This window comes from Bombina bombina, chromosome 4 (genome assembly GCF_027579735.1).
Source record: "Bombina bombina isolate aBomBom1 chromosome 4, aBomBom1.pri, whole genome shotgun sequence".
Classification (NCBI taxonomy): Eukaryota; Metazoa; Chordata; class Amphibia; order Anura; family Bombinatoridae; genus Bombina; species Bombina bombina.
Window position 1 is genome coordinate 824,756,104 of NC_069502.1, and position 17,789 is coordinate 824,773,892.

General features: G+C 40.9%; 1 protein-coding gene across 1 annotated transcript in view; it reads right to left on the bottom strand.

The window, feature by feature from the left end:
* LOC128657136 (oocyte zinc finger protein XlCOF7.1-like) overlaps positions 1 to 16,893 on the bottom strand; it is a 215,722-nt gene extending 198,829 nt beyond the window's left edge. Inside the window, exons 1-7 of the mRNA XM_053711385.1 lie at positions 16,843 to 16,893; positions 12,471 to 12,593; positions 8,324 to 8,383; positions 3,864 to 4,011; positions 3,463 to 3,549; positions 3,143 to 3,229; positions 515 to 613 (exon numbers count right to left, since the gene is read on the bottom strand). Coding sequence (XP_053567360.1) covers positions 515 to 613; positions 3,143 to 3,229; positions 3,463 to 3,549; positions 3,864 to 4,011; positions 8,324 to 8,383; positions 12,471 to 12,548 — 559 coding nt within the window. The 5' untranslated portion in view covers positions 12,549 to 12,593; positions 16,843 to 16,893. The remainder of the gene's footprint in view (positions 1 to 514; positions 614 to 3,142; positions 3,230 to 3,462; positions 3,550 to 3,863; positions 4,012 to 8,323; positions 8,384 to 12,470; positions 12,594 to 16,842) is intronic.
* Between the last annotated feature and the right edge of the window lie 896 nt (positions 16,894 to 17,789).

Here is a 17,789-nt window from a genome sequence, read left to right on the forward strand (position 1 = left end):
AGTCTCCTACACTCCTCCTTATCACACACTTTTCACCAATTTCCTATCCTCCCCATCACTCTTTAATTGCCACCTTTAACAAAAAATCCTATTCACCACACATCTCAGATAGTTTCACAACCCACCATTTTTGTTTTCTCTTTCTCCACACATACAATATCAGTTTCGCCTTATGTTATATTAAACTTACTCACCATTCCCTCACACATAACCATATTCATCCCTCATATCACACTTACATTCTACTTAATTTTTACATACCGTACACATCTTATGTCATATAGTATCTGATTTATTCCTTCACACATTTTCTCATACCTTAACTTTTATTCATTACATTATTTTTGTTTCCTCTTTTCTATCTTTCTATCTTCTGTCCAAATATTAGCATATACTATGTATAATATATTATTAGGTGTACTTAAAATAGCTGTCTGCTACTTACAGATAATACGCTATAAAAGCCAGGCAATTACCTCATTAAACAGAAGACATGTCACACATGTGCACTTACCTTCATTATCGCTGTAACAGATTTCCTTCACTAGAACTTCCAGCTGACACGTTACACTCAGATCTTCTGTTTTCATAAATACATCAGTATTAATGTCATCTGTCAGAACATTTAATGCAGACAATATTTCATGGTTTAGGATTTAATTTTACCCTAAAAGCAATGGGTACTTTATAATTTCCTTACACTCAATATTTGGGGCATATTCAGATTGATCGATAACATCAAGAATTTGTTTTTTATTAGATTTGCAAATTCAGATGTAACGTTCAATATTTAAAATAAATGGCAAAATTGAAGGTTTGAGTATGAACCCTATACACCCAAAATATATTTCAGAACTTAAATGTACATACAGTAGAATAATTTGTAGATTAAATAATGTTCCAATACAGTCATTGATTTAAAAGGATAGTTATACTGCAAAGTACCAGTTGGCAGTTTATTTTTAATAGTCAAAATGACTGAATTCACAATAAAAAACATAATTTTCAGAATACCATTTGATGAACTAGAGGGTGAGTAGAAAAGATAGAGGGCATATGTGTGTATCATTTACATGAAGCAGAGGCTGAGAAAAAAAAAAAGGAAAGGGACAGAATGTGTGTGCCATTGACTTGAATCAGAGGGTGAGAGTGAACAGAGGGCATGTGTGTGTGTCATTTGCATGAAGCAGAAGGTGGGAGATAATAGAATAGAGGTCATGTGTATGTACTATTGACATGAAGCTTAAAGTGATGGTAAACTTTAACTAATCAAATGCCAGATATGTAATCTTTGCCATTAAAAAAGTATGTGTAAACCTTTTTTTATTTTAAATCCATATGTGAAAGGGTTAAATTAGGGCATATAGTAATGCTTCTATTGCAATCTTATGCCGGCCCACTTGGATGAACTCTTTTTTGTTTTAATAAAATTTCCAGTGAATATCCAATCAACATATGTGTCAAACAATCTTGAAGTCCAGCCCCTTTAAAGCCCTTAGACAGCCTACGTAGAGAGTGGGTGGGACTGTTCTATACATCACAGCCTTGCCAAAAGAAGAACTGAAAGGGGGTGGAGGAACTGACAATACAAATTAGGATTATAAAGATTATAAATTGTTTGTTATAAAAAAAAAAAAAACTTGTGGTTTTACTTGCAAACTAACATTTTTCATTGCAATATTCTTATAGTCTGAAATTTACCATCACTTTACGGTGAGAGAGAAGAGAATAGAGGGCATCTGTTTGTACTAATCATATAAAGCAGAGGGTGAGAGAGAATAGAGGTCATGTATGTGTACTATTCACATAAAGCTTAAGTTGAAACAGAAGAGAATATAGGTCATGTATATAGTATGCAGATGAAGCTTAAGGTGAGAGAGAAAAGAGGACATGTGCTATTCCCATTAAGGTTAAGGTGAGAGAGAAGAGAATATAGGGTATGTGTATGTACTATTCACTTGAAGCTTAAGGTGAGAAAGAGAAGAGAGTGCATGTGTATATACTATTCATATGAAGCAGAGGGTGAGAGAGAAGATAGGGCATGTGTGTGTACTAATCACATGAAGCAGAGTGAGAGAAGAGAACAGAGTACATGTATGTGTACTATTCACATAAAGAAGAGGGTGAGAGAAGAGAAGGCATGTGTATGTACCATTAGCACAAAGCAGAAGGTGAGAGAGAGAAGAGGGCATGTACTATTCCCTTTAAATGTTAAGGTAAGAGAGAAGAGAATATAGGGCATGTGTATGAACTATTCACTCGAAGCTTAAGGTGAGAGAGAGAAGAGAGTGCATGTGTATGTACTATTCATATAAACAGACATCCCAACTCTCCCTGAAGTTCAGGGAGTCCCTCTGATTGTAATAACGGCTCCCTGGTGCCAGCAAATGGAATGCAATCTCCCTGAAACTCCAAGTACCATGATCCAATGTGGCCCAAATCCGGAAAAGTGTTTCTTTAAGGAATGCTTTTAGTTGCTGGGACGTTCTAGAACCCTCAAAGCATGCATCAGTAACCAAAAAGCCCCCACTGATTCTAATAAAATAAAACACAAATACTACCAACAAGCGTACGATCACTGGAAAATAGGTTTGTTGTATGTGGTTGTGCAATAAAGCTACTTTTTTTTTTAATGTGACTTTAGTGGGAAGCTACTTTAATGATAAGTCTATCTTATTTAGGGTTTCGAGGTGTCCAATATATAACTTGGAGGGGAGGGGGGGGTGGCGCAGTAGCGGGTGAAGCCATCTCCCTAAAATTAGTATTTGCAGGTTGGGATATCTGTATAAAGCAGAGGGTGAAAGAGAAGAGAGGACGTGTGTGCCATTAGCTTGAAGCAAAGGGTGAGGGAAATGGAAGAGATGACATGTGTGTGTACCATTTACATGAAGCTGAAGGTAAGAGAGAAGAGAGGGCATGTGTATGTACTATTCAAATAAAGTAAAGTAGAGGGTGAGACAGAAGAGAGGGCATTTGTACTATTCACATGAAGCAGATCGTGAGAGAAGAGAGGACATGTGTGTGTGTGGAGTATTTGAATAAAATAGAAGGTGAGAGAGAAGGGAATCATCATTTTTATAGGGTAAAATCATTTCAGAATCTGAATTTTTTAACTGTGAATCTTATACCATAGATCACTCACTTGCAGAGACATCTGATGGCTGAATATTCTGTACAAGGTCTCCATGTGCTCCTGTGTCTAGATTTTCATCACTGTAACCTGTTAGTTCTAATAAAGAATGCAATTATTATTTTTTAGTTAAATGGATGTAAGCTCAATTAGCTCTCACAAATTATACAGTAATATTGCACAACACTACAGTATTTAATGACTGGAAATGGTCAATCTTCAGGTCCATAGTTGTTATTATTTTCCTGAAGGATAAAATCATTTTACAATCTGAGTTTTCAAATAATTGTTAAAGAAAACAATACTAGTAGCTTCTGCCATATATCAGTTACCTGCAGAGACGTCTGATGGGGTCTCCACTGGCTGAATATTCTGTACAAGTTCTGCAGCTCCTGTGTCTAGATGTTCATCACTGTGACCTGTTAATTATAATAAAGAATAGAATCAGTTTATTTTGTTAAATGGATATGAAACAATTGTTGCATATTAAAATGTATTCATTTTTTTTTTTTTTAAGAACAAAAAGAAAGCATCTGCTACTTTTTGCATATAAAAATGTTTACATACTGTATATAAATTAATATTATTTATTTAACATTTATCCCTCTCGACCCTCTAAATATGTTTGTAATATAACATGTGATGGATTCACTGTAGATTTGTTGCCTGTCAGTCACGTCAGTAGTGTTTGTGCATTTCCTGAGTGAGATATTTTATTACTACACAGCGTTACCTGAGCTCTCATTTCCTGGGATCTCCATAGTCCTTAGTGCTTGGTGAGTCTCCATTATGACGTCCTTGTAAAGCTCCTTGTGTCCCTCTATAAACTCCCACTCCTCCATAGTGAAATGCATAGCAACATCATCACACTTTATAGGCACCTGAAACACACACAACTCATTCAGTGCTGACACAGGGATCTGGTTCTGTCACACACTTTTACTGACAGAGCCAGGATAATGTTACTGAGAACATGCAGAGGCACAGCCAGAAGGTAGGAAATACACACAGGGTCAAATGTATCAGTAAAGGGTGTCACTGTAATCTGACCAGAGACAGAAGGCAAAGTAGGCACATGCCTACAGGTGTCCTCCATAGAGGGGCACTCCATGCCTGTTTTAATCAGTAAGTTTTAATTATTTTGCTGCTCCTAACCAGCATCACTTTTCCCTGGTAAAATGGTTATCCGTCGGAAACCTGATGCAAGTCCTGCCCCAGGCGGTCTCTGAGGATGTCATCCGTACAATCACTAAAACCAACCTGGTGTATTACCTGAAGGGACAGCTGTTGAGATCAGGGGTGATCTTGTCTTAGGGGCAGAGCCAAGCAGGTCATGTGGTGGTCAATGGTGACCCTTGGGTCCCATCTGTGCTGAAATATGGGGACCTGCAATTCCACACAGTGTCTCAGCACGTAATCCCTGCGGCAAAGAGCAGTCAGTCCAGTCACCCATATCAGATTAAAAGGTAAGCTCCGGGCAGGGTCTCTAGGGGGAATGACAAGGGATCCCTAGCCGTATGTTAAAATATTTATTCCTAAGGCATCTATTCACTATTTTCGCATCATCTATTCATTTGGACCTTTTAAGATAGGCTGGTTTCAAACACGTGCATTATTGTATAGTAAAATACAGCTGAGCTGTCCACAGGCTTTGAGGAAATAATTACAAGCTTCATTGAAGTTGTCAGCCCCTACTAGGAAAATAGTTGTGTGGAATCTTTGGAAGGTCTATGCATGTATCCTTCAAACTTAGTGCTTAGACTCTTGTGATGGCCAGTCTCAGACATGACTGTTGGTGTTCACTTCTTTTCCCATTGTGCTCTGCAAAGTTTGCTACACATTATGGAAAATGTAGTCCACATCAGCTGAAGGGTATTTGTCACTGCCCAAGCCTATAACCAACAAGTGTAATATGATAACTGAGGTCAGGTAACACACCTTCAAAGCAAGCAACAGATTATATTAAACTTGCTGTAAACGTTTGTGTGTACTTTTTACCAATCAAAATAATGTCTACAAGATTATACTATGGGGCAGCCATTTATTTTTCATAACCTTTAGAGTTGAAATAGCGGTACTAAGGCTAGAAGCGGAGCAGCCTGAGCAGATCACTTTTTAACAGATGGACTTTTGGATTACATATTTTTAGATTTATTATATATTATTATTTCTTTTACTTTAGGTTTTATTACTACATCTTGTGCAAAAGTAGCAAGATTAATACAGGAGCTCCCAATATCCAAGGAGCACAGGTGCTACATATCAAGCCACGATTTGAGCATGAACAGTTTTTCTTGCATTCTTCTGATGTATCCTCACCTATTCATCTTATTTAGAAGCACTGTTTCCTTCAAAATCCTTTTTGCACTGTTACCTAAGCCTTAAATGTTGGCAAAATATTTACTGAGCAGACATTTAGGCCCCAATATTAAAAAAAAAAAAAAAAAAAGTGTCCTAAACCTGTTTTAATAAGTGTGATGTGTCTCCCTTTGGAAATAATAGGGATAGCAGCTTCAGCAATAGTTCTGCCAACATCGCCACTTAGCTGTGATTTCGCCTGGAGGGGGGGCTATCATCAAAGTGCGTTTACACAACATAGACTGTGTTTGCGAAAACAAAAAAATGGTTTTGGTGTAGTAACACTTCAAATTATGCATATGCAAATTAGGTTTTAAATGTACATTCAATAGATTTCTCACACAGGAAATTCTCACCACTGAAAAGCTGGCAAGACTGACATGTCTGAAAAGGTGTATCTAAGATGGCGGAAAGTGTTTTAAATATTACACTCGCACGGATGTCCCCATTAAACTATTAGGTTGCTCCCATGCAATGCCCATAAAACTCCCAGAGAACACCTTTTATTAACAAAGTTGACTGCAGATACCACAAATATAAAGACTAAAATATAAATTTAAAAAACCTTCTTATTAAACCTATAGGAGTGGGGATGTGATATATGTATATGCAATGTTTTATTTATCTGTAGTGTATAAATGTTATAATATGTACGAAAAGTCTTCTCATTAGGGCTGCAACAACTAATCGGTAAGATTGATCATAAAAATAGTTGTCAAAGAATCTCATTATCAATTAGGTGGTCAGCGATTAGTTGGTTAATTGCACAGCACCAGCTGCTTCAATCTGATGAACTCCTGCACATGGTATTGTGCAAACATTTTTATTTTTTTTATTTTTTCTATCCAATTAATCGGATAGAAAAAAAGATTTAAAAAATAAATACATTAAATTTTTTTTGCACAATCTTAGTTGCAGTAGATCATCAGATTAAAGCAGCTGGTGCTGTGCAACTGACAAACTAATTGCTGACCACCTAATTGATAATGAGATTTGTTGACAACTATTTTTATGATCAAACTTGCCGATTAGTTGTTGCAGCCCTACTTCTCATGATTGTAAAAATCATGTATTTAGCCTTCGGTATGTTTTTGTCTTTTTTTTCTTTCCGAAGAACATATTGTGTTTGATATTAATAATTCATAGAAGAGAGAAGCCACAACTTCAGGTTTTATATATGTATTGCCAATGTAAGTTCTCACTATTCTGAATGTGATATACTGTAACAGAGGAGTTCTTTATTAAACGGACAGTAAACCTTAAAAATAATGTTATATAATTCTGCACATAGTGCAGAATTATATAACATTATTTAAGTGCTATAGTTATAAATGCCTTTTTTCCCTTTGAATATTTTAAAAATATGGCGCTTTTACAGACCCGCTCTCTGCTGAGCGGGTCTGTTTTTTTTACTCAGCGCATCGGGCCAGCTGTATAGTCACAGCCCGGCCCGACCGCGCCATAAGACTAAGTGCAGCAGGAGCGAGCTTCACTTAATGTTATGGCGCGGTCGGGCCGGGCTGTGACTATACAGCTGGCCCGATGCGCTGAGTAAAAAAAACAGACCCGCTCAGCAGAGAGCGGGTCTGTAAAAGCGCCATATTTTTAAAATATTCAAAGGGAAAAAAGGCATTTATAACTATAGCACTTAAATAATGTTATATAATTCTGCACTATGTGCAGAATTATATAACATTATTTTTAAGGTTTACTGTCCCTTTAATAACACATTTGTTACAGTAATTACCATATAACACGTTCAGAACAGTGAGAACTTATTTTGGCAATACATACATAAAACCTAAAGTTGCCCCTACTGTCTTCTATTAAATATTAATCAGGCAAATACAAAATCTTCCTTTAAAAAAAAAAAAAAAAATACACATTTTTTACAACCACAAGACTTTACTTGCATAATATAAAATTATACAATGCAGGTAAATAAAACATTGCATATATACATCTAGTATATACCCACAATCCCCCAGCTCCTATAGGTGTATTATTGATCTCATAATTTCTCTATTGTATTGTAACAAAAGGAGTTGCGTTTTTATTGACACATGTAAATTGTATTGCCATACAATACTGTGTAAAGGGATCATTTACATTACACCCTTAATGTAGATGCTGCTTTGAATATAATGCCGGTATCAGAAAAGCATCGCTACCCACTGAGCTGTATAGTAAAATGCGTCTTGGTGAGACGGCCTTCAAACACCGATGTCAGCCCTTTGGAATATTTCACTGGTTCTATTGTTTCCGTGACTGATTCCTTTTGAATATATTATTTTGATGTTTCGATCATCAGGGCCTTAGTCCTTCAGTGACACAGATTGAGCCAATGGCTACTAGTGACTCATGTGCTACAATTAAATCTTCTGGGAAAGAAAAAAAAAAAGAAAAGAAAGGGAGATTCTTCAGATGTCTGTTGCTACAGGCGCCTGAAATGTAAATATTGCTCTGGCCTTGACTCTGGTACAATGTCACATTCCCTGCAGTGTCACTTCTCCGCTCTACCAGTGAATGCTGCTGCTGAGGAATAATGTTACTATGAACATGCAGAGACACAAGAGAGAAGGTAGGAAATGCACACAGGATCAGATGGGTCAATAAAGGGAGTCACTGTGCCATGGCACTGTTATAATGTCACACTCCCTAGCAGTGCTAACGCTCCTTTCAGCTGGTGAATGCTTTTGTTGGGGATAATAATACTGAGAAAATGCAGACACACAGAGAAACGTTAGGAAAGCACACACTGGGCCAAATATCTCAGTAAAGGGATTCACTGTAACATGACTCTGATATAATGTTACATTCCCCAGCAGTACTCACCTCTCCGCTCTGCCGGTGAATGCTGCTGTGAGAGGGCCTCTTCTTCACAATGGCATATTCCTATACAATATATAAGAGAAAATCATCAGACTCTATTTCTCTGAACTAACATTTCTCTATTTTTCATTTACTTCTAAATCTTTTTAAATTAAGGGGGTTTTCTTCACAGTGCTGATCACCATAAAGAAACGTAGCTGACTGAATTACCTTGTGGGAGCTTTGTGGTTTGAAGATGCTGAAGGAGGGCATGAGATTCAATCAAGAATTAAAGGGACATTCAACACTGCCCACAACATTAATCTATGTTTCTAAACTAAGTCTAAAGAGCAAGCTTCAACGTTCCCCCTTTCTCTTACTTACTGCCTTCACTGTTCAATCATCATCGATATCGTCAAAATTTGTCTCCTAATATGGCTGCTTAACTCCCCCCACTGTGACGTACAGCTCGTCTTCTTCAAACTAGCCGGCAGTTCTGTCCCCTTTCACTAACTTCAATCCCAGCGCGTTCACGGGCGTTAGCGCATGCGCGATACAATAGGAACCTTAAAAGCGGAACCATAATAACCCAAAGTGTTTCCGTTCCGATTATCTTACTTATAGTACTTGATTACGTTTTTCTAGGTAAATACCCTATCCGCAACAACAAGTAATATCAGCGTAACGGAAACAACTTCTATTATTTTGGTTCCGCTTTTACAGTTCCTAGTATATTGCGCATGCCCTAACGGCCGTGAACGCGCTTGGATTTCAGTCCGGGGAATGGGCTCTCATTGGCTGCTAGTTTGAGAAAGAAGGCGAAGACGTCACGGTGGGGGGAGTTAGGAAGACATATTAGGACAACAATTTGGAAGATGCGAAAGACGATTCAACAGTGAAGGTGGTAAGTAAGAGAAAGGGGGCACCTTGCAGCTTTATCCTTTTATTTAGTTTTGAAACATAGATTAATGTTGTGGGCAGTGTTGAATGTCCCTTTAAGACATTGTAGGACCATCAATTAATGTAAAATATAACCTTTGGGGAGTCTGATTTCAGGATTCATAGAGTTGAGTCTTTGTGTGATAGGAGGTTCCTCAGTTGCTGGTGTGTGGCAATTTAGCCCTTGGGAACTACCGTTTTATATATATTTTGTGTTTTCTGGTATTATGCAGGGGGAGCCTTGGGTTCTGGAGGAAGTTTTGCCCCAAGAGCTATGTAGTATGGCCTGGTAGGACGGACCATGCTGCGGGGGATGAGGAGACTTGGGTGCTAGGGCTGTTTAATTTTTTTATTGAAGGATTGTAGAGAGGCCCTGGGTGCTGGGGAGGTTTTGCAATGAAGAGTTGTGCAAGAGACCCTGTGTGTTGGGGATGTTTTACAGTGGATGGTTGTGCTGAAGTTCCTGGGTGTCTGGAAAGGTTTTGTGATGAAGGGTTGTGCAGTGGATCTTGTGTGCTTGGGTTGTTTTACAGTTGATAGTTATCAGGGAGCCCTGGGTGCTGAGGAACATTTTAAAGTAAACATTTGTGCATGTGACACTGGGTGCTGTGGGGGGGGGGGGGGTTATTTGATGGAGGGAGTCAGGGATGCCCCATCTCTGAAATAATAATTAAATGTTAATTTATTGTAATAATGGGAAGTATATTTTTCAGTTACTAATAACATGTGTGGGATTAATAAGATTCAGCAGTCAGGCAATCTCAATGTTAAACTCCATAGGAAGTAGGGACTCCTCTTATTGGCTGAAGCACATTCATATGATTAGTTCTGTTTTAGCCAATCAACAGTCAAATTACTGACCAATCAGAAATCGCTGTAGTGGACTTATTACAATTAGCTGGTTTACCATCAGGCTGCAAATTGGTCACAGTGTCTCAATTAAGGCTGCTATTGTTAAGTGCCTATGAAAGGGGAGTTTTTATTGTTTTATGGCATGTGATGAGAAGTGTTATTTATACCCCTGCAGTTCTCTCAATAAAGCAGACTTCCCAGGTTACAAGTCTCGGCTTTCTCACCACAAATGGAGGATGATTTCCAAACAGCATCCAGGAATCCATAGCAGCAGAATCCGGTGCATATAGTTAATATTGGGGTAATTGCAATGACATCAGGAGATCTATCAGGAAGTAAGGACCTCCTTCAGCGTATCTCTTCCCCATGTAAACTTTTCTTTACGCACGTCAAATATAATTTCTATGGAGTCCCAGTCTTGTTCCTTTGTCTATTACAGCGCATGTGTGAGTCTCTCAAGTGATGTCAACCAAAGTGTGAACAGGGAGCTGAGCTCCATCTGATCATGAATTCTTTTATTGTTGGCTGGATCCCTTTGTCATTTTGTAATTTATAGTAGTGATATAAAGGGCTATGGTAATGCAGAGCTACAATATAAATAGCCTGTGACATTATGGCTGACAAGATTGCAACTGCACAGTTTATAAAGGACATGAACTTGAGCTAGTAGTAATATGTGTGTGTGTGTGTGTGTGCGTGTGTGTTATAGTGAAGTACAGCACAGGTTCTGTGCCCTGTGTGATTTACTGAGGTGAAGTGTGCGTTTATAACTCACAGCTCGGGGATCTGCTCCTGATAATTCAGTGTGCAGTCTCCAGGACCCTGTTTTCCGATGCTGCCCCCACAAGTTGCAGCTGTAACACTACAAATGTTTTTTTTATTTTTTATTCTTTGCTGGACCCCCTGTTTTTGGATACTAATATATTGATCTATATTGTCAAGCTAACGGATGTGCGCTCATGTGACAGATGCAATTAGGGATTCTCTGCATACTCCTTTAGGATCGTAGTGGGTGCATGCTCCAATAGCCTTGCCTCTGCCCATCTGTTAGGGCATCCCTAAATATCAGGGCAAACCTGCTCCAGAGGATTAATATAAAAGGTAAAAATAACATTTAAAACATTAATTTTTATTTTAATTTCAAGATACATTTTCTAATATTGTTTATTAATTTAAGTAAATTGGTCCTTTAAGGATCCTTATACGCTGAAGTAGGATGTAACCCACAGGTGTAAGCAACAGATCATCTCCACTGGAGTGGTGCAGGAGATTGCTGGATTCTACCTGCTGGAAGCTGGGTCTTTTTCAGGACACAGGAATGCCACCCTGACTGCAGGACTGTCCGCTCCTCCCTCCAGCAGTCTCTGGCAACACTAACCCCATGACAGAAAGTAATGCAGGTGATAAGGGGTGCGGGAGAAGATTTAGCAGAGGAAAGTTTTGCAGGCGACCCTGGGCGCCAGGGAGGCTTTACAATGGAGGGATGTACAGGGGATCCTGAGCGCTTGGGAAGGTTTTACAGTGTAGACTGTAAAGGAAAGTTTTGTGGATGTAGGTTGTACAGGTGGGTGAGCTGACGTTAGGGTCAGTGAGATGGTCTGGGTGAGCTGACGTTAGGGTCAGTGAGATGGTCTGGGTGAGCTGACGTTAGGGTCAGTGAGATGGTCTGGGTGAGCTGACGTTAGGGTCAGTGAGATGGTCTGGGTGAGCTGACGTTAGGGTCAGTGAGATGGTCTGGGTGAGCTGACGTTAGGGTCAGTGAGATGGTCTGGGTGAGCTGACGTTGGGGTCAGTGAGATGGTCTGGGTGAGCTGACGTTGGGGTCAGTGAGATGGTCTGGGTGAGCTGACGTTGGGGTCAGTGAGATGGTCTGGGTGAGCTGACGTTGGGGTCAGTGAGATGGTCTGGGTGAGCTGACGTTGGGGTCAGTGAGATGGTCTGGGTGAGCTGACGTTGGGGTCAGTGAGATGGTCTGGGTGAGCTGACGTTGGGGTCAGTGAGATGGTCTGGGTGAGCTGACGTTGGGGTCAGTGAGATGGTCTGGGTGAGCTGACGTTGGGGGTCAGTGAGATGGTCTGGGTGAGCTGACGTTGGGGTCAGTGAGATGGTCTGGGTGAGCTGACGTTAGGGTCAGTGAGATGGTCTGGGTGAGCTGACGTTAGGGTCAGTGAGATGGTCTGGGTGAGCTGACGTTAGGGTCAGTGAGATGGTCTGGGCGAGATGAAGTTAGGATTAGTAAAATGGTCTGGGTGAGCTGAAGTGGGGGTTAGTGAGACGGTCTGGGTGAGCTAAAGTTGGGGTTATTGAGACGAGTCTCGTGTATCAGAAGCAGCACAGTAAATAGGACCAGTGTTACATAACATTACCCAGCAGCTCTCACCTCTCCGGTCAGCAAACAGATGATGCCCAGGGCCTGACTCAGGAACTGCTCTGCCATCTGCTTCCTGTGTTTGTTCATCTTCTTAATCGTCAGTGACTGAGTCTGATGTTATATATGCAACACCTGCAAGAAGAAAAACATCAACATGAGAGATAGGAAATAATATGAGCTCTTCCTGTATTTATATTATGGTAAAGAGCAGATTTTGTAATATTAAACATGTTTATTTAACTTATGGACAATCTTATTCTAGACATGATAAGCTGCATGTAGAGCAGATAACATATAAAGTTACAATACGTGACAATCTTTTTATGCATGTTTGACAAACATCATGAGGTGACACGTTTATTTTATATTAAAGAGACAGCAAAAATTATTAGAAACAGCAGGTGACTGTGTATAGCAGAACTTGATTATCCTGTGTGCTAGGATACAAGTGGTGCCAAGAAAATGGACCCTGGCTCTGGTTGTAATGGCCGGTGTTACAAACTGCTATTTGTAACTGGCCCTTTAAATGGAAAATTGCCCTGCTTCCCTGGATTTTGGAGAAGCCTATTTGCCAGCCTCCTTCCTCATGACTATGGCCCCTGGAAGATTGTGCCCCTGAAAACATTAACTTTTATTGGGTGTGTATGGCCCTTTAAGAACCGTCTGGGGACATATTGTGACTTTGGTGAACAATGCCCCTTTAAGATTCCTTGACAAAGCATACCTGCGAAACGTACGTCGGAACTGAACTGTTCTATATTGAGTTTTATCACGTCTCTACACTAGCCAGGACACCTGGGGGCTTAGCGCTACTGTCTTGCTACTAAAGAGGTTTTGGTTTCGGCGGTCACACTCCTGCTGATCCATTTACCTCTTTGCAAGTTTGGCGATTTGAAGCATTTATTACAGCATATCTGCTTTTGTACCCTTACATTGTGGTGTTATCAAGGCTTATGTGATGCTTTTATATATTTTAAAATAAATTTGTATCCAAGTTTTGCCTAGTGTACTGTTTTCCCATCAGTATAAAGTGGGAGTGCGCATATCCTTGAGCTTAGTCGAAAGCTCCAACAAATGTGAGTAGTCATTTGTTATAAAACAACTACTTCCTCAAAGTGCCATTACAGATTCACACTATGTTGCAATTTTCTGTTTCCTTTTTCATGGGATCTCACTGAGGAATGCTAACAAGCTGAAAAACTCATCCAGAGGACACAGACATATCCTTGATTCAGAACTTTATTTGGTTTTCCTTTTATGATTTTTGTTATCACATTTATTTGCCCAGCTGCGCCAGGAAGGCCGAGGATGCTACACTTTCATCCTACAACCTGGAACCTACAGGCCAGTACTACTTATTGTGGGGGGGGCTACTTTGCTGCTAATGTTTATTTGTGGGTGGGTTGCGAGACTAAATTAGGCACTGACCAACAGAAGGTCAGGTGCCTGGTTAGTCTCCCTCCAAAAGGGGAGATATGTTACAAACTGCTATTTGTAACTGGCCCTTTAAATGGAAAATTGCCCTGCTTCCCTGGATTTTGGAGAAGCCTATTTGCCAGCCTCCTTCCTCATGACTATGGCCCCTGGAAGATTGTGCCCCTGAAAACATATTAACTTTTATTGGGTGTGTATGGCCCTTTAAGAACCGTCTGGGGACATATTGTGACTTTGGTGAACAATGCCCCTTTAAGACTATGTCCCCAGACCTGTAAAATAACTTGTCCCTGGCTTTCTCCCACTTGGTTCAGTAAATAGGGCTTACTGAACCAAGTACCACACAGGCAGAGTGTTCCACAGAAAGGGAGCACTATTACAAAAGCATTAGTTTTCATTGTGTGCCATTAAGAGTTAATTTTGTTCAATTATAAATACAAGTTTGCTAGGATCAGCTCTAATTAAGTTTAGTGATAAACCTTCCCATTGTCTAATCAGACTGCTAGTGATAAGGTGGACTGCATTGTTTTCTTGTGTGTAAATTGTTATCTGCTGAAGAAAAGTAATTCTACTATGGCCTGTAAAAGGGCGTTGTCTCTATCTAAATGTATCAAATGTGTGATTGGGGATTTTATGCCTCCCCCTGAGAGTGTCTTTTTTTGCATGTAACCTCAATAAAAAGCAGGATGTGTGTTCCAGCACATCAGACCTTTTCTGACCCTCTAACTTGCAGCTTTGACTCATGTTTGTAGGGGACAGCTATAATCACTACAGGGATTGCTATGCTCTATATACTCCCTTAGCTACTGAGCTCCTGTAAGAGCTCTTGTTCCTGATCCTGCTTCGCTGTACAGAAGGAAGAGGTTCACCTACTGGAGCCTGGTCGTAGGTCCAGGGCGCAGAGCAGATGGCGAGATACCAGCCCAGCAGCAGTGGTTCGTAGAGTCTGCATTACTTATGGTGGCTACGCAGCAGTTATAGTGTCTACGGTGCTGATGATCCTTTGGTGAGCGCTAGGAGCATCCTTTTCTACGGTCCAACTTCCAGCCAGCCTGGAGGCAACCGTAACAGCCGGTACACTTTAACTGGAAGAGGTGTGAGTCACAGCCGCACTTCTTTCAGTTCACTTGTACAATTACATAGCCAGAGGTTGTTTCAGCTGTGTGCGCACTGAAGATCTCCCTGTCTGGTAGTGAAGTCTCTGGTTTGACTTATGCCCCCTCATTCTATTGCTGTGTCTTATCTTTTTTCCTTTGCATTTTGGAATCTGAGCCTCACTAATTAGCCAGATGTGACAGGCAGTGCTGTATCTTTAGTCTTCCCTTTCAACCTTCCCGCTTGAGGAGACTTTGTGCGACATTAGTGCACAGCAGTTTTACATACAGAACCAACCACACAGCAAACAAAGTCAGATAAGCGTGTGGTCTCATACAATCTGTAGAAACTCAGTATCCATTTAGTTCTCTATTCTCTTCATGTCTAAATACCTGTAACTAGTCCATAACACTATATATATATATATATATATATATATATATATATACACACACACACACACAAATCTCATTCACAAACAGCCCCCTACTCACCCTCTTAGCCCCCCTCTCCCTCACTCTGCCCCCTCATTACCATCTCAGAACCTCTCCATCACACACAGCCTCCTCACCATCTCAAACCCCCTCTACCTCACACAGTGCCATTCTTATCTTTTTAGCCCCCTTTCCCTCAGGGAGCACTCACCTTACACTCTGTCACACAACCCCATAATCACCCTTTCAGCTCACTCTGCCTTACATAGCCTACTCCTCACCCTTTCCACCCCTCTACCTCAAATCCCCCATTCTCACCCTCTCAGTTCCCATATTGGTAATAAAGTCCCCTTCTCACACTTTGAGCACCTTTTATACTCTCTCAGTCCCCCTCTACCTTACAAAGCCCCCTTTTCAGCCTCTCACCTCATCGCAGTGACAGAGTCCCTAGTTCACTGTCACCCCCTCTCCCTTTTACAGCTCCCTCTGCACCCTCACACCTCCTTCTTAATTATACAGCCCCCTCCTCACAATCATACACAGATCATCTTCAGCCTCTGACAACTCCCTCAAAGCCACCTTCTCACCCTCTAAGTCCCCATATTACTCATAAAGCTCCCATCTCACCCTTTCAGAACCTTCCTTACTCTCTCAGGCCCCTCTCTCCCTCATACAGTCCCTTTCCCTTACAAAGCCCCTTTCTCAACCTCTCACAAAAAACAACAACCCCATCTTACCCTCTCACCTCCCCTCTCAAGAGCTCCTTCTCACCCCCACTGTAATCATACAGCCCCCTCCTCACCCTCATACACGGTCTTCAGGCTCTCACATCTCCCTCATTCAGCCCCCTTCTCACCTGCTTTACAGGAGGCTCTCATTAGCTGTTGTGCTGCCTCCTCTTTCAATCACAGCCCCTAACTCACATGCCCCATAATAGCTCACAATGTACAACACACATGGTGTTAAGTGTCACCCTCCCATCCATCACACAGCCTTATACCCATCTTCTTATCATTTACACTCACACAGTCCCCTTTTTACCCAATTGACACCCCTATCCCTCACAGAGACCCCATTTACACTCTGAGCCCTCCTCTCCCTCGCAGATCCCTACTAACCATCTACCTCACAGACGCCTCCTCGCCCTCGCAGTCACTCTCTACCTTACACAGCTCCCTCATCACCCTAACAGATTCCCCCTCTTCCTTATAAAGCCTTTATTACCTTCACACAGCCTCCTACTCCCCCCTCCCCTCAGCCTCAGTCCCGCACACATAGCTCCATATTCGGCATCTTCACCCCCACACAGCTCACTAATAATAAAGCTACCCCAATCCTGACTCACACATAACCCTCGCCACCTCGCGCGCGCACACACACATATCAGCCGCTAGTGTCACACGCAGCTGATAACTCACAATAAGTACAGACAAATGTGTCTATCGAACTTGTTGCTTCGTCGCCTTCAGCCAACATATCACTGGCGTCACGGCAACCATGTGACTTTATCGGTCCTACAGCTTGATGAGACCTAGCGAGGGCAGCGAGCTCCGGAGTCCGGACCAGCTAAAGAAGCTGTGTTTCGCTATATTTGCACGAACTGCAGCCACCAAATAGTACAGAGAGCATAAAGCAGCTGATCAGTAGAATACAGTGTTGCGTCCTAAGATCTGTATAAAATACTCTCAACAGTAACGTGTTTACTGCGACATTGCAGGTCCTTTAGGTAGATGGGAACTAGCTGTCACCTCTCAACTCTATGCGGATTCGGGAAGGTATCTATAAACAGGGGTCTTTTTTTTTTTTTTTTTTTTAAAATATATCTGTTTATATAGCGCGGGGGAATGGGTTGTCTGTGTGATTGAGAGGCAGAATGGCAGTTGTACAATATTAGGTGTCTGTATATAAGTTACTTGGAAACAGGTTGTGTTGGTACGAGGCAGATGATGAAAGTATTGTGGAGTTAATATTATTACAAACAGGAAGCCCCTTTCCAAGATTCCCTGTGATACACAATCCGTTCCTGCCGCCTCATAACAACATACACACAAACACCTTCTTTAGTACATTATACACAGGTATTTACCAGTATGACTTTGATTGTTGATTTATGAGACGTAGAACTTAGTCCCTATTCAACTAAAGGACTAGTTATATCATCGTAAGTCACGTGATTGCTGAGGCTAAAGGTAAAGCGGCTCCTATGCAATCATTGGCCCTTTAGCTAATTAGAAAAAAATTGTAACGAATTTATTTAGGCAGCTATAAGCACAGGTGTCAACATATCTATATATAAGTTGTGTGTGTTTGTGTCTCTATAGTATACGTGTATATAATTTACCGGTGTTGAGTGTTATATTTCTGT